This window comes from Arvicola amphibius, chromosome 1 (assembly GCF_903992535.2).
Source record: "Arvicola amphibius chromosome 1, mArvAmp1.2, whole genome shotgun sequence".
In the NCBI taxonomy this organism is placed as follows: Eukaryota; Metazoa; Chordata; class Mammalia; order Rodentia; family Cricetidae; genus Arvicola; species Arvicola amphibius.
In genome coordinates this window covers 115,800,419-115,824,280 of record NC_052047.1, presented here as the reverse complement: position 1 = coordinate 115,824,280, position 23,862 = coordinate 115,800,419, and the positions used below count along the sequence as shown (strand labels likewise).

General features: G+C 45.2%; 1 protein-coding gene across 1 annotated transcript in view; it reads right to left on the bottom strand.

The window, feature by feature from the left end:
- Spon1 (spondin 1) overlaps positions 1–23,862 on the bottom strand; it is a 289,221-nt gene that overhangs the window by 121,663 nt on the left and 143,696 nt on the right. The window contains exon 6 of the mRNA XM_038335002.2: positions 1,142–1,290. Within this exon, the coding sequence (XP_038190930.1) occupies positions 1,142–1,290 (149 nt within the window). The remainder of the gene's footprint in view (positions 1–1,141; positions 1,291–23,862) is intronic.

Below are 23,862 nucleotides of genomic sequence, written 5' to 3'. Positions count from 1 at the left end.
ATAATTAATACCATGCAATGTTAAAAAATTTAACCAAACCTTTCATTGTCTCAAACAAGTAGAAGAAACTTTGAATCAAACGCAAGCTCATTCTGAAGTGCCCCCCCCCCCCCAGCCTGTAGTCCAAAAGGATCCCCAGGGCATTATGAAGGAGCAGGGTGACTTCAGCTGCATTCAATTCAGGATTGTGGACAGCTTGGAGGCCAGATGGTAGACTTCAGGGAAGCCCTGGCTCTGGGTTCTGCTCACCCTCTCAGTCCACTCAGCCTCTGATCACACACCCATCAGAACGCAACAGGGGCACCATGTATCTGGGCCTTCCTCCATCATCTTGGGACATGCAAGGCAGGAGGAAGGAGAATGATGGCCTCTCAGTGACCTGCACTGTGCAATGGCCACACCCCAAGCACAGCTGGCCTTTCTCTTGTCCCAGACAGCTGGGGTCAGTGAGACATGAATGCCTGAGTAGCTCTCTCATGCCGGAGGGGCTTCTGTGGGAACAAAACTGCTATTCCTACAAGACCCTCTTCTCAACTTCTATTTGCTGTTAACTAGCCCAGGCTTTTGATGAGGGATGGCTCATTGTCAGGTAAACACATTGACAAGAATAATGGGTCATTCATTCTGCTTCCCTCATTAGATGCTAGGACCTAGATAATGGGGCAGCTCCTGTTCCCCTGGGCTCACATGCTATGGCTCACAGAAGTTGTATCAGCACATGACGATTATGACTAATGACCAGCAAATTTATCAGACATCAGGCGCTTCAAGACACTGTTGCAAAACACCACATGCCAACATATAAAGCGTCTATTTTCAGAAGCGACAATTTGTTTAGACAGCTTGAACGTCATCCTCCACCCTCAAAGCCATAGTATGAAACTATAAATCACCCTTTGCCCTCTCAGGAGACCAGAGATCTGTCATCCCAGCAACCGGTCGACAGCAGAATTTAGCATACAGAAGCTAGAGGATGCTTGAGTTCAGGGAGAGAAACGGAGACTCCCATGTAGCCCAGAAAGACCCCCCCCCTCAAGCACACACACTCTACCGCATATTTCAAAGCAATGGAAGTGAATGAAACCCAGGGATGCTCTGTCCTCATTTCTAGCTGTCGGCTGATCCGGGAGCCTGTTCTTACCTGTTGTCGAATCTCTTCCTCCATTTTCACTGGTGAGCCCAGCTCAGCAACTTGTTTGACACCTTCGCTGGCGTACCCTCCGTACTCCCACAGCACGTAGTTCTTGGAGTGGGACCCGCCAATGATGGCAGACCAGTGATTGGCCCGACCTGGAAGTCAATCAGGATGCAGATGTCAGTGCGGATGGGGCTGAAATTTGAACCTCCTCAGGTATGGGGTGGAGGGGAAACTTGAAAGGCTCAGCCAGTGCTGATCAGGCATTGCTCTATCTTAATCCAACACTACTCAGGGTTTAGGCAGAATCTCTACTAACAAGAAGTCTGGAGATCATGCAGAAAAGTGAGCAGCAGGTGCCTAAAGGAGACAGTCTAAGACACCTCTGTGGATTCTCTGAGAGGGGGGCAGTTGAGAGAATTTGAAATGTTGGTCAAATTTGTAAGGCAAAATAGAAAGGAAGGGTTACTTCTGGCAGCTCAGAAACATGGATTAACAGTGTGCTTGGAGAACCATCAGTAACTCAGGGCTGCAGTGCCGCTGTCAGTGGAGAATTAGGAGACGATGTCACGGAGGGAGAAGGAACCTGCTCACAGAGGGTACTGCTCTCAATGCGTCAGGAGTTTGGATGCCATTGGAGAAGATCTGCAAGCCACTGAGGGTTTTTGATCAGGGGAGTGATGTGACTGCACTTGAATTTTAGACAAGTCATGCAGGCAGCAGGGTGAGGCAAGCAGCGGAGAGAGCAGAATGGAGGGGAGATCTTGGGGGTGAGCGAAAAGCAGAAGCTGAAGTGTGGGCGGGAAGTGGCTTTCATTCTCAGGACTTAACATGGCTTTGTTCAGTTGACTTTATTACATTCCCAGATGAGGGGTGAGTGGGCTAGCCACATTCAGAGGGTGGGGCGGGCAATCTGGGTGTGTGGTGGTCTCCAGCCCACAGTGGATTGGTGATGACCCCAAGGGATGGTGGGCAGTGGTGGGGTGCAGGAGGGATCTCAGCAATATTTGAACAAGACCGTAATAGAACGTGGCTTGAGGGTTCTTATCAAAGTTCCTAAGGAAGTGAAGAACAGGGAACTGACACTCAATGCCAGTACCATGCTGGGCTTCTTTTTAGACACAAATACTATAGAGTGTAGATGCAAATAACTACAGAAGTGTCACGTACACTTCATAGGACTGGCTCAATTCTCAGTCATTCTTTGGTTGGTTTTACTAAGTCTTAAAAAGCACTCACAGGCACAGTGAAGGGGAAAATTTGAATTAGATGAACCCAAATCCCACTTTTGGTTAACCACTGTATGTCCTAGAGCAGGCAGAACTCTTTACTCCTTCCCATCATATTCAAGAAGGACTTTGAAGAGGCCTGGCCCAGTTTATACAGCAGCCATCACTCCCCGAAAGGATTCCTACTCCAGGGACACATCAAGCACATGCACATAGAGCCAGGTGGCACCCCCCAAGCCTTCTGAGGGCAGCTACACCCCAACCCAGGCAGATGACATCACCTGGTGGGTCAGTCCAATCGTTGCTATTTCTTATACATCGGAGAAATGCAACCTTCATGTTTATCCCCAGAAAAGACAGGTGGAGACGTGACCAGTTGTTTCTATAACTCATTTCCTGGCAGTAAGAAAGGCTTAGCTGTCCTCTAAACTATGAAGGTACTTGTAAAGGCATAGGCTGGTAATCCACAGTGACCCTTTGCTTGTAATGGAAACATAGAGAGATCGACTTCAGCATCTCTTCTTTCCATCATGCTGTTCACTGAAATATCCCCTATGTTAAAGACTGTCCTAGCTGAAATTCTGTATCTAAGGAGCATTATTGCTCCCTCTGTACTGTCTTGCTTGTCTTGGGTCACTTTTATTCCTCCTTCATGCTTTTCCTGATTAATCCCAACTGTCGGCGTGATAAAGTCTAGAGTAATTTGAGATGAGAAGCCCAGGTCAGATTATATGCTCATATAATCTTAATATAAGACATAATATAATTATGTCTTAAGGGGGACTGTCTTGATTATTAATTGATGTAGGATGATCCAGCTCACGGTGGGTAGCACCATTCCCTAGGCAGGAAGTCTTGGGCTGTCTAAGAAATCTAGCTAAGTGAATGAGCGAGCCAGAAAGCAGCATTTCTCCATGGTTGCTGCTATAGTTTCTGTTTGCTTTATTGCCCCGACTTTCCTCAATGACAGACTATGGCATGGGATGTGTAAGCCAGTGATGTCTGTCATGGCAACAGAAAGAAAACTAAATGATCACTCAGAAACTTCCCAAGACCATCTCTGGCTGACTTAGGCTCCTGCCTTGTGTGTCCCCAACAGTATGGACCATATTTACCATTATTGTAGACCTACTAGGGTGTAGACTCATGAGAAAGTCTGTCTTCACCCTGTTCCTGAGGTGCGCTTTCACCTCATGCTTCCAGCAGCTCTTTACACAATCAGATGGGAAGGTGCCTGAAACACTGGGGACACATGGCACAATTTAATTCAACACAATTAAATTCAAGTTCAGTTCAGCATGGACCCTGACTTCTGCTAAGCCGAGGACTCAACAGTGCTCTCTGCTGTTGGAAAACAAAGAATGATAAGAAGGCATTGGGCTCTTGAGCCAAGGGACAAGGGTTCTATCCCCGCATTCCCAAGTCCTAGCTGTGCAAACTCTCAAACTCAGTTTCTTTATGTACCCACATTCCGGCTTCCTCTTTCATACTATGAGAACACTTACCACACTGACATATTAGGAGAGTTAAGTGAAATTATTAAAAAATGAGATGTTATCTATGCATGACATCAACCCGGGACAGAACAGACACTCAATAAATATGGCTTCCCCACTTCGTGGCTGTTGGAGTGGCTTAAAAAATGAGAAAGACTTGAAGCCTACCCTTACTTCACTGTGAGAAACAAACATGTATTATGGGATGTGACTGAAAGAGGATGGGAATGAGCATGTTCATGGGGCATCAGAAGATGGACCCAGATGGGTCTCTCTACCTTACCCATTCAACTTCCATTAGCTAAGTGCCAAACACAGTGGCAGGCCATAATGACTGACAGGAATAGAACATGGTGCTTGCCCTGAGGGACTCACAGTCTGGGGTGGGGAAACAGATGGAAGAGCAGATTAGTTCATCAGGGTTATCATACAATAACACAGGGGATGAGAGAGACAACTCCAAATTCCTTAAATGTAATGACTCAAGGTCGAGAAGCCTGTGCAGAGAGGCAGACACCCCCAGAGGGGGCTCTGTCTTTGACCCTTTTACTCTCTTCTGTGCCTTCAACCTACTAAGCATCGCAGTAGTTAGTTCCCTAGAGCGACTTTGCAGAGCCTGCCTTCAAATTTCAACACAGTGGCATCAGTTCAATAAGAACTGTGCGAGGCGCTTGGCTAGGGCGAGGGACAAGACTCCATCCTCCCAGGGAGGGGGGCAAGGCAAGCACCAATGGGAAGACAGCTGGTGTCAAAAGGGGCATCTATGCAGCCGAGCATCAATCACTCAGCTGCAGATCAGTACAGGGAAAGAGACAGGGTGACCTGAAGCCAGAAGCTTCAACCTCTGGGAGATTCATTTCCCCTTTATTTATGGATTTGTTTGTTTGCTTCATGTGGTTCTTAGAACAAACCCCAGCACCTTCCACATTGTAGGCAAGAGCTGCACTCCAAGTTCTCCTCTCTTTTAAAATATGGGTAACAGTTACAAGTTTGACCATCTCCCCGAGTTGTACAAATTAATTGTCTGATTTGGAAGGAACCATGAAAGCCATAAGATGTTCTCTGCATCATTTCAGATAGAGACCTCCATAGGAACAGTCTCAGTATCACCCTGGGGTGGGGGTTGGGGAGGAGAGAGAGAGAGAGAGAGAGAGAGAGAGAGAGAGAGAGAGAGAGAGAGAGAGAGAGAGAGAGAGAGAGAGAGAGAGAATGATTGTGCCCCATGGGAAGGCACAAGAATCTAGGAGCTGGAGAGATGGCTCAGTGGTTAAACGTTGGCTGCACTTGCAGGAGACCCAGGTTCAACTTCCAGCACCCACATGACATCATGACATCTCACAACTGCCTGTAACTCCAGGGGTTCTGAAACCCTCTTCTGGTCTCCCTGGGCACTGCATGCACATGGTATACACACACACACACACACTCACACACACACACACACACACACACACACACACACACACACACACACACACACACACAGGCAAACCACATCCATGAACTCGCAAATGTACAATTTGGAGATGGGGCCAGACAGTGGTACAGCTCCTATCCTGTCCTGAAGGCCTGAGACCTTTCTAAATGTGTAGTTCTGCAAGCCACCAGTTGGCTCAAGACCCAGGAAGTCTCAGCGTTACAGCTCAAATCCAAAGACGTATTAAGGGAAGGGTGATATGACCAGACTCTCAGTGCTGTAATGAGGCTGAAGTCCATTAAATAAAAGTAGCCAATAAAATTAAATCTGGACAGGGCAGGACAAAGCCAGATCAGTTTCTGGAAGGCATGATGGCCAAAAGGAATATGCTTGGGCAACTGGGTGGTAGTGAGAACCAGTAGGTTGAGAAGACAGGAATACTGGATATAAAAATGTCTGAATCTAGAATCATCTGGATGGGACCCAGCAGCATAGTACTAGTAGAATGAGGTGGTCAAACAGATTCTAGTTAGTTGGAAGTAAATAAACTCTAAAAAATAAGGGAGGGGAGAGGAAGAAGACCCAGGTGTTAGAAGGTATGGTTATAAGGGGTAAGATTAATGCTTGTAGATCTCTTAAAAGAATAATCAGGATGTCACCCCTGTTGTCCCCAGTGAGACAGTGAAGCCTCAGTCTTAGAAGACAGAGAAAAGCCAGAAACTATCACTAACCCTTTATCTTCATAGGCAAGGGCAGAGTTGTTTGGCCTGGCAAGTCCCTCATTAGCTCCAATAGTGTTCAAGTGGCCTACACCAATCTGGTGTTGTATGGCTATTTCCTTGGCATTAAAAGAAGCTCATAGGACTCAGGAAGTAAATATAACTTACAAGTCTCAGGAAGCTTCTAAAACCTGTAAGACTTACAGGGCCCAGCCCCCAGTGTTACATAAGCAGCAGTAATTGCTGGGGAGAAAAGAGACTCTGACCTACAGACGTGCATGCAAGTCAAGCAGAGAGCGCGCCAGGAACACAGCTTTCCTGAGCTGTCACCCATGCTAAGGTGGGGTCTTCGGTGGTGCTGCTGCTTTTGTTTTACCAACTGTGAGGTACCCACTTGAAGAGACACATTCTTCATGGTCCCAGGTATTTGAATACTTGGTCCCCAGTCGTTAGCACTATGTGGAGAAGTTTTAGGTGGCATGGCCTTGCAGGAGGAAGCACGTCTCTAGAGTAGTAGGCCTTGACATTAAAAGTCTCCTTTATCTCTGCCTCACTCTTTCCACTTCATGCTGACAGCTGAAGATGTGAGCTTTCCACTCTGTCTCACCTCTGTCACATGTGTGCCACTTACTGCCACGATTCCCGGCCACGATGGACTCTGATCCTCCTGGAAGCGTAAGCCTAAATAAACTCTTCTATAAGCTGTCTCAGTCATGGCGTTTTTATCACAGCAACAGAAAAAGCACCCCTTGCCCACATTTCCTTAAGTAATGAGTAAAGCCCTGTAAACCCAGGCTGAAACATGTATTTCCGAGGGCTTAGATGAAACCTTCGTGGGGCAGGCGTGTGGGAAACCGTGAGGAAGAATGAGTATACGTGTGCATTTGGGATGCTGACGGATGACCAAGTGTGTTTGCCTAAAAAGGCACTTCAGGCTGATGCCTTGAATGTATGTATTCAATATTTCATACACTGACAGCCTCCTTGGTCTCTTCTCTGCTCTCAGCTCTGGTAGTAAATTGCCAGTGTCTACAAATATGCCCAAAGTCCCAAATCCATCATGGGAGAAGCACATCCACGTTTCGTCAGGCACTGAGGCAGGCACGTTCCATGATGGGCAGAGTCTTTGAGGTTCTCTGCATGATGGTTAATTTAATGTGTCAACTTGAATATGTTAAGGAGAGGACAGACCTTTGGCCAAACATTCTGGGTGCAACTCTGAGGGTGTCAAAAGAAGACTATCATTTGAACTGGGAGATATATCAAAATGGATTGCTATCTCTGAAGGAGCGGACCCCACCCAGTCAGCTGAGGACCCAATTAGAACACCAAGGTTGATTCTGTAGTAATGCAGATTCTCTGCCTCCAAGCCAGGGAATCATTTCATCGTTGCTTCCTTGGATTTGAGTTGTTAACATTGAGTCTTGCTGAGTCTTGAGCCAACCGGTGTCTTGTGAACTACACATTTAGAGGGGTCTCAGGCCTTCAGAGCAGGATAGGAACTGCACCACTGTCTGGCCCCAGCCTCCAGGTTGCTAACGGTATATTTGCGGCTTCATGTCTTCATGTCTGAGTGAGTCAGTTCCTTATAACAAATCTCTTTGTATATAAATTTGCATCCACAACCTCCTGCTTCTGTTTCTTTGGAGAATGCTGACTAACTCAGCAGGTGTTCAGCAACGGCCCACATTTCCTGGCCAGTTGCTGAGATCTCCTGCCAAACCTAGTCCGGTACAAGCCACCCATTCATTTTCTTGATGTCTATTCACGGGGCTTCATAGCAGAATGTACTAGCCCTTAGTGATAGGATTGATTCAAGCCCTGCTGCCTAACCCCAGCCTCGTCCACAGTCCTCTGAGCTCATCTTTGTTCTGGGTCTTTGCTGGGCCCTGGTGTAGCAGCCACACCAATCGGCTCTCTGATCTCTATGTTCTGTCTTCTCTCAGTAGGACTAAACTCTATCTCTTACTAGGTGACCTTATCATTTACATCTCTTCAAGACCAAGGTCAAGCCATCTACAGACTCATGCATGCATCCTGTGGCCAGCAGCTAATTGGAAACTGTTGAGGACCTGACAGTTTTATATACTTACGTTGTCTTAGACCTCACTCTCTGCTTGGCTTTGCAACAGTGCCCTTATGTTCGCCCGAGCCCGACTCTGTCTAATTTCCAATGCTTTGGATTTGGCTACAGAACTTGGCTTCTGTCAAACTGCAGCTGGGTGCTGCCCAGGACACAGCTTATATTTGCCCTCTGGCTCTTCCTGCTCTTGGCCACTCCAGGGACTCACTCTGGTCAAGACCCTGTGCTCTTCAGGACCCCGTACCCGTGTGACAGAAAACCTGCATGAGAAGGTTCTGTTAACAGGCTGGAACTCCTCCACTCCCATCTTTCTGGCTATGGGCTCAGGAAAAGTCCATTTCAACCCAGAAACACCCTGTTCTCAGGAAACGGATTTGATTCGCGTTGTCTTTTCCATCTCCTCTGATGCCTTCAGCAAGACTCCACTGTTACCTATTACATCACCAGTGAACACTTACTTGGCTCACACTGTGCATCCAACTAGGGACTACCAAGCCAGAACTGCCTGTTTTTGTTCCAGTAATGTTTTATATTTTATTCATTATCTATGTATTGCATTCGTGCCACAGTGGCAAAGTTGAGTAGTTTGGTTTGCAAGGTCTAAAGTACTCACCATCTGGCCCCTTATAAACTGTTTGCCAAGACCTGTGCCAAGCCATGGCAACTCTGAGGTGAGTCATTCAGTTGGAGGTGGGGTGAAGGGCGGGAAGGACCGGCCCTAACTGGACAACGACACCGAAGTACGAGTGATACAACTTTGATGAAGATGACAGAACATGAACGTCTAAAGGAGCAGGTGCTGAGCGTAGACAGCGCTACAGGCTTCCTGGAAGAGGTAGCCGAGATAGTCTAGTGGATGGAGTTAAATGAGTTCATCAGGGTAGTGCCTCTGCAAGTGTGTCCCCCCATTTCAATAAAGAATGAATGACCTATGATGAGGCAAAGAAGTCAAGAAGATGATTGAAGGGATATGAGTTGGGTCTTAATAAGAATTTTTAATTTTTCCTAGAAGGCAATGTAAAGCAAAGAAATGAACAAATCCACCACCCTCCCTTTCTATCTCTGTCTCTAGTAGTAATTAGGATTGAACTTGGGGCCTCACACATGGACGAGCTCAAACCGTTGATCTACACCCCCAGTCTTCCAACCTTGAACTTAAGATCCCCCTGCCTTAGCCTCTCGAGTAGTGGAGATAACAGGCCTTATCTGTGAGTTGTGGCTAGAATAAGTTAATTTTTATCTACAGTCAACCCATCAAACCTGTCAGCTCAGTTGGCTTCTGCTTCTGAGGGAGCTATAAGTCAGAGCAAATTATACAGAGTTCCTGTTTGCAGATGCTCAGAACAGACAGCAAAGGTCCCAATCCCTGAGAGAAGGGAGAACACGAGAGCAGAGCCTGTGCTTTTCTGGGTTACTACAAAAGATGCTTTCTGGTTTGTAATGAAGAAAGGTGGTATGGGGCAGAGGATAAGGCAGAGTAGCTGACCTGAGGAGGTGTGGACAGGAATAGGGATTGTTGAAGCAAACGGGGTTTATGGGCTAGAATGCCAGAGAGAAGCAAGCTACAGGGAAAGGAGCTTCAGGGAGATGCATTGTCCCCATAACGCATGCCAAATTAAGTGGCATGCGTGCAGGATGAGACTCCACAAGGCTCAGCAGAGATAAGAGCTCAATGAAGAATCATGAGGCTGGCGATACGGGACTTCTAAAGCATCCACAGCTCAGAGGCTCTGCTGACCACCTCAGGCACTCAACTGAGAGCGTACTAAGAGCCACAGTTAGTGGTAAAGCTACTTTGTCTTAATGGGGGAGCGTACCTAGACTTTAACCGAGTTCAGAAAACAGGTCTTGAAAAGGGAATCAAGCAGATTCACCAACAAATTAACCATTACCCAGAGCAAAGTCCAAGGCCCGATAAATGAAGTCCAGGCACTCAGAAATGGAGCCTTCACTGTGTCCATCATGCAATAAAGAAGTGACTGTATAAAAGACAGCTGCAATGTGGTGGAGCACATCTGTAATCCCAGTGCTGGGGGAGGGCCGATGACGGTGGTGGAGGTTTAGACAAGTGGAGACATTGGCCAGCCAGCCTAGCTGATCCAGGTTCACTGAGAGATTCTGCTTCAGAAAATAAGGGGGAGAAACTGAAATAGACACTCATCATTGACTTCTGGCATACACACACACACACACACACACACACAATATGTGTACATGTGTGCTAACACACAGACCAGACACACACACATGCACAATTAGAGACATGTAGAAAACAAAAAAATATGGTCAAGATCCTGAGGAAAATTAGCTAATAGAAGGAGTTCCTGAGATTATATATAGACAGACAGGAGTGACATACAAGGACTGTCAAATAGCTATTATCAATTTTCAAGAACTTAAGGAAAAGATGGATGCAATGAGTGAACAGACGGGAAATACTGGCAGAGAAATATTTTGAGAGACCAAATGGAAATTCTAGAGGTGGAAACAAGAACACCGTATTCGGATACAGTAAAGGAAAATACCAGTAAACCGGAAGAGGATCACAGAGACCCAACTCAAAGTGAAGGAGAGAAGGACGAAAGGCTGAAAGAACTCATCCTGGAGTCCCAGTGACAAAGGAATGAAGACCAGTGGGTCACACGGAGCCCTACAGGGTAAGATAGAGAGGTGGCAGAGTCGGGGGGGTATCTGAGTAAACAAGGCTCGAAATTTCCTGAAATCCTAGGAAAAGTACCAACCTCCCAAATTCCAGAAGCTCACCCCCCCACACACACCAAGGATAAAAAAGCAAAGCAAATTACACCTAAAAAATAAAGCCAAGACGCAATAAAATGAAATAAAGGAAAGAAAGTGACAGATAAGCCATCATCATTTGAGAGAGACAACGATTAAGGTCTTAAAAAGCAATAAAGGACACATCACAATTAGAACAGAAAAGAAAAACCCCCCTGGCTCAAAACCAAGGCAGACCCAGAGACAACGAAATGACACCTTTAACATTTTAAAAGAAATAAAACCCATCATCTTAGAATTCTATTACCTTGTAAAAATATTCTTCAGTGATGAGTGTAAAACAAAGCGTATTTTTTTTTGATAAATGAAAGCTGAGCAAATTTATGACTAGCACATCTGTAGCTTATGAAATATTAAAGGAAGTTCTTCAGGCCGAAGGGAAATGAAAACAGATGGATGTGCATATCTGCATGAAGCGATGGAAAGTTCTGGAAATGGTAAATGCATGGGTGAGAGGCATCTTTCAGCTCTCCCTGCCACTGAAGAGTCTCTCCCTCTGAGCAGAATTTCAAATCCTCCTCTCTGGGCGACCACTTCCATCAGTGCTCTCTTCCTCAAAGCCCATCTTTTGTCTTCTCCTGCAAGGAGCCTATCTTTTGTCTTCGCAAGCCTGGGCTGGCTGTTCCCACTCTCTGCTCCCCTGTGTGCTTCTCCTTGTAGCCTGAACCCCAGCTCCCCCTCCATTCTCTACCCAGGCTTTAAGGCTTTGGCTTTTGCTCTCTCTATTCTTTGGATGGGCAGGTGCTGGGGACAACTGGAGAAATACTGTTGTGAGCCTTCTTTATTTCCCATTAAAATAAAAGCGTGCTTTCAATTCAGTGACAGTCCCCCCTCTTAAAAGACTGGCTCGCAAGTTTTGGCCACAGCATGCTGTCAGGTTGCTACCCCCACAGCGAAGACACAGAGCAGTCCTCGGATCCCTAGTTCTCACGTGACTGCAATCAATCCCATTTCACCACCCCCTCCCTGACAGGCTCTGGTCCAGTTTCTTCTCCTGTAGTCCAATCATTTTCAGGTTATAAGTACTATAATTATTATAAGCACACAGTCTTAAATTGAATTTATTATCCAAAGGAGCCCTGAGATCCTCTTTGTGGACAGGGTTCATTCCCTGGTCTCCTACCTTGTCTTCCTGTCTGCTCGCAGGCCCACAGAGCTCCTCCATACACAGGTGTTGCTTCCATTCTTCCTTCCAGTTGACCTCTGTCAGCTCCCTGCCCTAACTCCAGAAGCAGGAGCCTTATTTGTGCACCCCGGTTATGTCAGGGGCCCTGCTGTCTGTCTGCAGGCCTGAGTCATTCTGCTGCTACCATCCCACCACACGCTCTAACTGTCCAGTGGGTTTCTGGACCCCTGGTACTGGCCCACCTGAACCCCAAGCTACACTGGTCCCACCTCTTAGCAATGCTCCATGACTATGCCCTTCCCAATTGGACAGGTCCTTTGTGTCTTGGTGTGCTCACAGTTCAACCTTCCCTGGAGAACTAAAATATTAAGATCAAGTATAACTAGTTATGGAGATTTTTGACACAGCAGGACCCGTGCCAAGGGAGTCTATATTGATTGGCTTTTTTGGCCCAGGAATAACCCAGGAGCTGGTTTCTGCTATCATTCCCATTTCACAGATGATTAAATTTACTAACAACTTGAGTTCATACAGCAAGAGGGTCTGTTTCTGAAGCTTTGACAAGTGCCTTGGAGAACTGGGGAGTTACCATTACAGCTCTTAAAGATACCCCTTGGCTTATGGGAGCAGGAAAGATGTTAGAAGATCATTTTTTGCAAGGTAGAGAGCCCTGGACCACAGACTGTACACGTCTCCAAGGAATGGTGCCCTTCAGTGACCTCAATAATACATGCTTAGGCTGATGGTCCTTCTCTCCCCTGTCTCTTTATCCTCTGCCCTCTGTAAACACTACCCGCAGTTCCTGCCTCAGGTTATACTTTTGGGGAAACCCAAACCTGCGACACGGCTCGTTCATTTAAGCCCATGTATCTAGGCTTAGGGTCCATACAGTAATTGTGTCTTTTAGACCAGAGCTGGCTTAAGATTCTCCTCTAGCTTTTGTAAAAAGAATACAGATGCTGTCTCACCCTTCTCTCTCCCAAAGTGAGGGATGCTGTCCTCTTTGTCTTTATCACCCATCAGCATCAGCACCACAGTCACTGTGATTTACTGAACATGTTCCTGGTATCACACACTTCATAGACGTGAGCAAGTATCCTCCCAGTCTCACAGCGGTCCTGTGAGGCAGGCATGTACTATACCTTACATTATGGGTATGGAAACGTAATTGCTAGCAAGGACCTGGCCTGAGATAGACTGTCTTCCAGGCTTCACTTACACCATATCTACGTCACAAATGACTCACAGTGTGAGCCAAGGCTAAATTTTGTGCAGAGGTCATTCAGATGCCACATATGGCTCTCGCTGAGAGTCAAGAATTACAACAGGATAAGTATGATGGTACTATTTGGAGCACTGGCTTTTCGTGTTTAAAAGGTTCAGCTTTCTGCTAGGTGGTAGTAGTGCAAGCCTTTAATCCCAGCACTTGGGAGGCAGAAGCAAGCAGATCAGAATTTGAGGCCAGCCTGGTCTACAGAGTTCTGGGTTAACTAGGGCTACACAGAGAGACCCTGTGTCAAACAAAACAAAACAATTCAGTGTTCTTAGGACTCGGTCTTTTCTGCCCGGTTCTGAACTCCTGCCTTTAGTTTTAGATACCACTAGAACCTAGACAACCACCTGATTCTCATTTCAGAGGCAAAGGTCGTAATTCCAGGCACTCTGAACTCTCCTCCCCATTGCTGCTCCAGGGCCTGCTTGATGGTTTAATGTACACTGGCCAGTAACACTGGAATTACAACTGCAGAAAGAGACGCTGTGTTTGAAAGTGTGCTCCTGCTCTGACTTCTCCACATATAGACCGTTTTATACAGGAGAGGGACTGCATTTCTGCCTCTTCCAAATGCTTAACACACCATTACTACCAAGCCCAAGCAGAGGAATTTGTGGCATTGGCTATGATAATTCTGGCAACATTTATATAATTTTTAAAATCGAGGTACTAGTTTTTAAAAAATTTATAAAACACCACAGAACATTACAGACTTCTGCTCTAACTGCATTTTCCACACTGGAATCAGCTCTCAGCCGAGCCCTGTACACATGGAAGGCGATATTTTTCTGGGTTTGGAAATCTTTGCTGCAGCACAGAAGGAAGTGGTAAGAACTAGGGCTCGCTGGGCATCTGCCTGTGCCAGGTGCTTTCTTACGATTTGTCTAATTTATTTCACAATCTCATGTCATCGATGAAGAAACAGGCTGAGAGGATCTGGGACCTGCCAGGGGACACATGGCCACTGAGTGGCTAAAACAGGACTTGGCTCAAGACTGTGTTATCTTTGGGAAAGCTTTCTGTTTTAATAAGAGAAAGACTAGAAGCTCAGTGCAGTTTGCTAAGGTAATAATAGAACCAAAATCTACTGAAGGAAGTGTGTGTGTGTGTGTGTCTATCTATGAGTAGTAAGAGAAGAATCAAGCTGTATTTAAAACCAATCCACTACAAAATTAAAGATAAATGTGAAGACAAGGGGCTGAAGAGATGGCCCAGTGGTTAGGTGCACAGTGCCCTACAAAAAGACCTGGGTTTAGGTCCCAGGTCCCATAGTCAGCAGTTTGCAGCCACCTCTGCCTTCAGCTCCAGGTAATCTGACACTTTCCTCCGGTCTCTGCAGGTACCCACACATGTGCACCACTCTACCCCACATACAAAAATAAAATCACATCTTTGAAAAAGGAAAGATAGAAGTCCAACCTTTTTCATGACAGCAGGAACAGAAAGTCCAAATAAGACATCCCAAGCTATACATCCAGACATTTAGGAAGCAATTCAACTTTACCCCCATGTGAGGTTCTTTCTGGTAAAACAGGGTGATTTAACACTCCAGACTCAAGCACCCGAATCTTGCTAGCAGCAAACACGCTCGTGGGGGGTAGCATTTGACGGCATTTACTATCCATTCATTATACAAGAAACTCAGCACACTTAGAAAAGAAGTATTCATTTTCTGCTACAAAAATATCTAAAAACCCCCTACAGTGCAAAGCATACTAAGTGAGAAGAATTAAAGAGTTTTTCTGTAATTTTTGGAACAAGATAAGAATGCACAGCATTAAATGTTCTACTGAACACTACTGGTGGTTTGACAGAGTTCAATAAGAAAGAGAAGGTGTAAAGATTAGACAGGGACTATGAGAGTACAAAATTGTACATATGCAAATTCCAAAATTATTTATATATATATATACACACACACATACATATATATGTTAGAAGACTTATGATAAAACGTTATCAGACCTCTGAAAATTTGTCTCTACATATAACACAATCTCAATTAAATAGAAATGTATCTACATCTTGCCCAGAGGATACACACATGAATGGATTGTTCATAATAGACCTGAATCAGAAACTAGCCAAACACTCACCTATAACAGCAAGCAAATGAAACATGGCCTATGTTCATGCAACGGACTCTTCCACAGCCATTACAATGAAAAAGCCCAAAGCATTATAGCCACATGAATGCGTCTCACAAGCTACGAAGTTGAAAGAAGCGAGCCAGGAAGACGAAGATGTAAGCTGTAAGATCCCATGTATAAAGAGGTATGAAAGAGGCATAATAAAGCCGGGGAGAAGTCAAGATGGTTGCTGTCAGGGTGAGGTGGAGACCAGAAGACAAGCCAGAGTTCTGGTCACTCCTGACTTCATGCTGATCGCCTGGATGTGAAGCAGCCTCTCTGTTCACAGTTGGCCCTGCCCTTCTGCGTGTTGTAGGCCCCATACTAAGTTCTTCCGGGGTCTGGAGATGCAGCTCAGTTGGTAGAGCACTTGCCTAGCAGGCATGAAGCCAAACACAGCAAACCCAGAACTTGGGAGGTAGAGGCAGAAACAAGTCCAAGGTCAAGGTCATTCTCAGATACATATGTACTGAGTTTCAGGCTATCCTTGGGGCACACGAGACCTTATCTCAAAAACAAAAGCCTAAAACCAAACAAAATCAAGAACAAGCTTATTTTAAACATTTTAAAGTTTATACTTATTTACGCAGTGTGTGTGTGTGTGTGTGTGTGTGTGTGTCTGTGAGCTTGCAGCAGCTGGTTCTCTCTCTCTTCCCTGGGGTTCTCAGGGATCCAACTCATGTCAGGTGCCTTTCCCTGCTGAGTCATCTTGTCCCAAGTTGATTTTTTTTTTTAATGGGTGAGGTGGGCTGCTTTTCTCGTCTCTGGAGCCCTGCTCTGGCTCCCAAGTACTTGGGCTAAATTGAATGGAAAGGGAAGTTTGATCTCGTTCGGGGTCGGGGGCAGGGAGAGGACATAGATGGCAGTGTTGGGCAGTAAGTGAAGTCAGAGGTCAAAGGTCACACCAGGCACTAAAAGTACTTTCTAATTAGTTCTTTGTATTTTGATCATATTTTTCTGCCTCTCCCAACTCTTCCCACATCCACTTTCCAAGACCAGGCTTCTTTTATTTTTATTTTTAAGTCAGAGATCAGTTATGCTGACTCAGGAATACTGCCTGGACCAATCAGGAAGGTCCTGTAAGGCTGGAATTTTTATTGGACTTTGACCCATCAGGAAGGTGACTTTTGGGAGTTTGGTCAGTCTTAATCGAATGCACATATTCTAAGAATAACACATGGTCTGAGACCTCAGAGGAAAGCCAGCTCTGGACTCTGCTCTCAAGGCCCCCATGGTATTGGAGGATCAAACACAGGGATGGGGATTTACGCATCTGACTCCTTATGGATTAGCTGAGCCACAGAGCAGAAGAGAGGGGCAGTCACCGATTCAGAGGGGAAGTGGGAAGGTTTCCGGGCAATGGGGCTTAGGCTGGAATTAGAAGACTGGCTACAATCAGCCCTGTGGAAGAGGGTTGTGAGCGTGAGAAACGGCCTTCATGTGCACAGGCCTGGAGAGCAGAACAGAAGGAGCAGGAGACATCTGGGAACAAACCAGATGCGGATCCAGAGTACAAGTTTCAGAGGGCAGATGAGGCTGGCCCAGGCGCAGTGCCAAGGAACCAGTCAAAGAATTTGTGTTTTAACTCAGGCTGACACAACTTAATCCTAGATCTGTCGCTTCTCAGCTCCGGGGCTCTGGGCCAGTCACTTCTGCTTTGCCTCCACCAGAACTTCTCCAGCTTCACCTTGAATATGAGCTTTCATGCAATACTCTCATGCTTGTGAGTGGGGTAGGGTGGGTGTCTGTATTGGAGCTGCACTGAAGCCAGAGGTCCATTCCTCACGAGCGGTCTACTTTGGTTTGGAGTCAGTCCCTCACTGGCCTGAAGCTCACGGACTTGGATATACTGGATGAGGGCCAGTGAATCCTAAGAATCTCCCTGCTTCTGCTCCCCCTTGCTGGGATGACAAAAAACATGCCTCCACGTGCGCTTTTTAAAATTTTTATTTATATTTTTGCATGAGTCCTGATGTTCAACCTTAAATCCTTTTGTTTGTTCAGCAAGCACTTTATAGATTGGGTTGTTCTCATAGGTCCCCCCCCCCCTCAAAGACAAGGTCCTATAACACAGCCTTGAGTTGGTGATCCTTTCGCGCCAGCCTCCCTCTCAAGGGCTGGGACTGCAGGTGCGTCTCCCTGTGCGTGGCTCACAGGTGGTGCCTCTCTTCCAAAGGCTGCACGCAGCAGCTGCGCATAGAAAAGCTGAATGGCTAAGTGTCGGGGACCATAGCTAAGGAGCTCAGAATGTTAAGCTTCTTACTTAAGAACACCAAAGTTGGCTCAGACCCACACTCACACCATGTGTTGGCAGCTGAGAAATTTGCGAAGGCAATAGAATGGATGGAAACTTCCTTTTCTTCAGCTCCGAGACCTGTAGTGTAAGGTGATAGCAAATAGCCTCTGTGTGGATGGAAGAGTCCATTTCATGCAGATCTGGATAGGAGAGGTCAGTTGTTTCTTGATGGAGAGGAAGCATTTACAATCGCAAGACTATTTCCTTGGACTTCCTTCCTTCCTTCCTTCCTTCCTTCCTTCCTTCCTTCCTTCCTTCCTTCTTCTTTCCTTTCTTCTTTCTTCTCCTTTCTCCTCCTCCTCCTCCTCCTCCTTCTTCTGTGCTTAGAGACTAAATTCTCTTCCCCTTCTTTCTCTCTTTCTCTTCTTCTTCCAACATGGTCTTATGTATCTCAGGCTGGCCTGGAACTCAAGAGGTAGCTGAAGATAACTTTGAACTTCTGATTCTCCTGTCTCCACTCCTCACCTCCTCACCAGGCCCCCAGCTGCCAAGTGCTAGAATTACGTGTATGTATTATCAGAGATGGCTTTACACGTTCTGAGAGTCAAACCCAGGATTTCCTGCATTCTCAGTAAGCATTCCATGGACTGAGGTACATCCCTAGACCAAGATTACTTCATTGAAGTAAGGAAGAAGAAGAAGTTTTTTTGCTTTGATAAGGTCTGATTTCCTGGTTCTTTCTTAGAGACAAATACAAGATGGAATAATTCACTCATTGCTTAAACAAGGCTGAAGGGTACAGCAAAGGTCCAGAGCAGACCAGGCAGTTGAACCTAAAGACTAGATGGAAAGAGGAGGAGTAGGGATAAGTAGGAAAGACAAGAAGTTGGAGCTGATGGCATCAGATCGGGCTGGCAGCATCAAGGCAGAATTCCAGGACTTGCAAAAATCAAGGGAAGAACATTGCCCTGTGAGGTCTTGCACATGGGCCTCAATGGGACAAAAGGCAGCAAAGAAGGACAAAGCCTAATGCAAATCAGGCAGTCTTTAAATACCTACAAATCAAAGCACATGTAAGGATTTAGATTCCATTATGAGAATGGTAGTTAAAAGTAAGAAACAAACATAAAAGTTAAGTTATAGCCGGGCGGTGGTGGCGCACGCCTTTAATCCCAGCACTCGGGAGGCAGAGGCAGGTGGATCTCTGTGAGTTCGAGACCAGCCTGGTCTACAAGAGCTAGTTCCAGGACAGGCTCCAAAGCCACAGAGAAACCCTGTCTCGAAAAACCAAAAAAAAAAAAAAAAAAAAAAAAAAAAAAAAAAAAAAAAAAAGTTAAGTTATAATAGTAGTTAGCCATTGTATAAAATTCTATATAATAGGACACAATATATGAAACTTAATACATAAAGGGGTCTTTTGAAGGGATCTATCTATCTATCTATCTATCTATCATCTATCTATCATCTATCATCTATCTATCTATCTAATTTATCTATCTATCCATCCATCATCTATATGTATGTATGTATCTGTCTGTCTATCTGTCTATCTATCTGTCTGTCTGTCTATCTATCTATCTATCTATCTATCTTCTATCTATCCATCCATCATCTAATTATTCATCTACCTATTTATGTATCTATCCATTCCTCATCTATCCATCATCTAAATGTATGTATGTATCTATTTGTCCATCTGCCTGTCCATTCATCCGTCTGTCTGTCTGTCTGTCTATCTATCTTATATTTTCTTTTATCCACACAATAGTCCTGGGTAGATAACTCAGACTCTTCTCATTTATTGGGGTTCCAGGGACTCATAGGCCATCAGCTGCCATCTTGGGCTGCATGCCTTAGGAACCTGGGAAAAGGAATTTTCTAGATGAGGACACTGAGACACAGGGAGGTTGACTGCTACTCTAATAGCCCATGAGTGAGCACTAAGAGGAATGAAGATTCAGTGTGACACCAGAGTCCCCAGTCTTCTCCAATTTCTAATTATTGCATCCTTATTAGAAAAGCAATAGGACGGGGGACACTAATCCCTTGTAAAATTCTTATAGACACAATGATTTGCTGTTTCTAGAACTCAGGGTTGGGCTGAGCTGGAAAGGTTTTCAGGAGGTCATTAAAAAAAAAACCCAGAAAAAAACAAAACAAAAGCAAGCTTAATTAGTTCACTTTATTTTCCTTGTATAAAATTACGATCTAAAAACCACAGTGGGAACCTAGCCTTCTGCAGACTCCAATGTGTTCTTTTACCATGTGGTCAGAAAATTCCTGACAGGCAGACTTGCTACCTTAGTCTCTTTCCAGAGATTTGGTGCTATAGGCTGGAGAAGTTGCCCAGGGTGGCAGAGTAGTGCCGCAGAAAATGAGTCACTCACCAGATGTGGCCTTTGAGATGTCTTGCTCTGGCTCCACTTCCCATTTACTATCTGCTTCCTGACGTGGATGCAAAGTGATCAGGCACCCCATACTTCAGCCACCATACCTTCCCCACAATAACTGACTATATCCCTTTGAACTGCAAGCCAAAAGGACCTCATCCTTCTTTAAATTGCTTCCCGTTGGGTGTTTGGTTACAACAACGTGTAAAGGAACTAATAAAACCATTCATTTATTCCAGGCAACTAGGTTAAAAACTCACGACATTTTGTCAAATAAAACAATTGTTTCAAAACAGTTATGATGTTGCTCACATCAGGGTAGCCTAAGTACTAATGAAGAAAAAGCCATGCAAGTGGTATGGAGAAGAAGTTTAAGACTCCATTTGCAACACGAAACCCAAGAATCCCTGCAAACTGGGAAGATATTTGGCAGAACTAAAGTAGCTGGCACAAGACTCATGAGCGCCAGCTACGACTGTGAACAGTCAGTCTTACTTGGCAGAAACAGTCCTTCAGGGTGTATTTTCTACTCATTGTTTGGAAAATTTAAGCCCATAAATGCTGGAAGCTTCAGCAGAGCTTTGTGTGTATGATTCTGAGTCATCTTATTCATGTTTTGGGAACATATACAGCATCCTTTCTTATGAGTGTCTTAGAATATCTAGAATACTTAGAATATTTTCTTTAAAATGAAGACATTTTTGCCATAGCAGATCTGGTAATGGGGCTAAGGATATAGTGAGGGTTCCAACACCTCTGTCTTTCCCTGGAGTCTGTCAAAAAATTAGCGTCTGAGTTTAACCCAAGCATGGAATAAACCAGATATGGTGGTGCATAACTGTAATCCCAGCTGGAGGCAGAAGGATCAGAAGTTCAAAGTTGGTTTTGGTACAATCTGGAATGCACAAACCTTCCTCTAAAAATGTTGTCATGGAAGACCAGCGTAACACAAGGACACAGAAAGTAGACAGTGAAGGAAAGAGTGTGTTTTTCACATTGGAGGGTTTACCCAATGCAATTCCTAGTATTTGGATTATCTTTAAAATGCTAAGTATAATTACAGACTCCAGGATTTAGGATAATACAAGGAATCTTCTGCAAAGCTGTAGAGATTAAATGGGGCAGGATGCATTTAACTAAGGGAAATTTGCAAGAAGCTCTAGATTTTGTCCTTTGCAAGATTTTTCTCAATATTTTCTCAGTAAGAGACAGTGGGCCCAGGAACCTGGTCCATCTATTCATCCCACCCTCATACATTCATCTGATAGCCATAGGCATCTATTCTGTTTTATATAGGCTGGGTAGCAATGACTCTAGTCATGAACAAGACAAGGTCTCTATCCTGAGGGAACAGTCTAATTCTAATACAGGAGACACACCAAGCATCGCTGGCATCAGTCAGGATCATTTGGGACCCAGGCTGTGCTGCTGGAGTTGACACACTCTCCTCTGAGTGATTTTCAGATATTTAGAGGATCAGGCGGGCATCAGCCTCTGCATCATTAGTCCGCCCATTGTCGTTGTTGCTCTTTATTGTGAAATAAAGTAATTATTTCAAAATTAAGCTGTTGCTACAACCAGTGTAGCCTGTTTAATGAAGACAAAAAAGCCACGTAAATTGTGTTGAAGGAGCAGTTTTATAGTAGATTTCCACCAAGAAGCCCTGTAAATTGGGAGATGTATCCTAGTCTGGCCTCTAGCCTGAGGTTCTCCCGAGTGCTGGGAATATAGGTGCATGCTACTCTACCCAGGCTCTCATAGGTTTCTTGAATATTTGTCATCTATTAATAAAGTCCTCCGATGAGCAAAATATAAAGCAATGCAAATTCTCTTTTTCCATGGAATCGTTCCCTCAAAGCCGGCTGCCGGGTCAATTTCAAAGTCACTTTCACCCCATAGTCATTCTACTGTGCAGTTGGTTTGAGAAAGCAGCCTTAATCTTTCTTCAGGATTAACCTTGAGTTTTGTAAGCTTTAAATTATATAGCTATCCTAGGGAAACCAGCACTAGCTGATCTAAACCTTAAGTAGTGGGGGAGGGTACAACAGGCTCTAAAGAGGCTCTGAGAACTGGAATAGCCAACGAGGGATGTCAGAGATGGTGCCTTGAGGAAGAGATGGTTTGGGCTGAAATAATAAGGCGAGCGAAACCTAGTTAGACACAGAGAAAAATCATCCCAGGGCTTAGCACAAAAGTTTTGTTGATGGCCTGGAGAGGGAGGGAGTAGGGGTATGGGTGAAGGAGAGGGGAGGGAGGGGGAGAAGAAGGGGAGGAGATGGAAATTTTTAATAAAAAAATGAGGGAAAAAAGTTTTGTTGTTTGTGTGTGCATAGTGTATGCATGTATAGTGTGTGTGTGTGTATGTGTGTGGGTGTGTGGGTGTGTGGGTGTATGCACAGTTGTGAGTGGGGGTGCACATGTCCCCATGTGCATGTAGAGGTCAGAAGAGGATGTTGGGGATCCTACTCTGTTACTCTCTGCTTTATTCCCTTGAGACAGGGTCTTTATCACTGAACCTGAAGTGAGGTGGCCAGCCTGCAAGCCCTACAAATTCTGTCTTTACACACCTCCCCAAGACTAAGGTGACAGGTGCCTAAAGTGACCACACAAACCTTTTTAGGTGGATGCTAGGGATTTGTGCTGGTGCAATAAGCCCTCTTCTCCACTGTGGTGGTTTGAATAAAAACGGCCCCCATGGGCACATATATTTGAATGCTTAGACACCAAGGAGGTGCACTACTTGAGCAGGATTAGACCATTAGGAAGTTGGGGGTCTTTGTGTAGTAGGTGTGGCCTTCTTAGAGGAAGTGTGTCACAGGGGGCAGGTTTTAAGGTTTTAAAACCTCTGCCAGTCTCTCCTGCGTTCCCTTCCACAGACCAGAATGTAGCTCTCAGTTACTGCTCCAGCCGTGTGCTTGCCGCCATGATGATACTGGATTAAGCCTCTGAAACCGTAAGCAAGCCCCCAATTAAATGCTTTCTTTCATGAGAGTTGTCACGGTCATGGCGTCTCTTCATAGCAATAGAAGAGTGACTAAGACGTCCACTGAGCCATCTTCCTAGCCACTAGGTTGACTTTTTGCTGTCACCTCAGCTTTGCGGTTTCTGTAACAGGCAGGGAAGCTGGGTAAAGCTGACCTTGACCAGTAGAAATCACCAAACATACAAATTCCAAACTCTGTTTATGTGCACTATTCCAAACAAACTGGTCAGTGACTACCACCTTGTGATTCAGTTAGCAGACGGGTTCCATGTGTTTGTCTGAGTTATTGTGCAATGTGTATTTGTTATTGAATTCCTTTCTGGTGTGGACTAGGTCACAATACTGGTTACTGTTAAGTTGGGAGCACATCCCCCAGCCCCCAGGCCTGAGAGTTGTGTTGGTCTGGACTCCAAATTCTAGCATGCCAGGTCCTGACCCCTCCCTGGGGGTTTCAGGACCACTCCCACAGGGCATTTAGGATAGCTCCCAAAGGAGAAACACGCCCCCCCCCACTCCCACCCCCATCACGCATTTGTGGTCTCCCAGTTCCCCTTTGGGACCACCCAAGAGCACAGGAATCCCATCAAGTCTGGATATTTTTTAATTTGGCTTGTTGTGATACGGCTTGATTGGGATTTTTGCATCAGCAGAGAGCTCACATTAGGAAAAATTCCTCCCATCAAGTCTGGATATTTTTTAATTTGGCTTGTTGTGATACGGCTTGATTGGGATTTTTGCATCAGCAGAGAGCTCACATTAGGAAAAATTCCTAACAGTTACACTTTTATTATGGGATCTTTTCTACAATGTCTTCCAATTTCATTTTACTTAATTTTGAAACAGGGTCTTA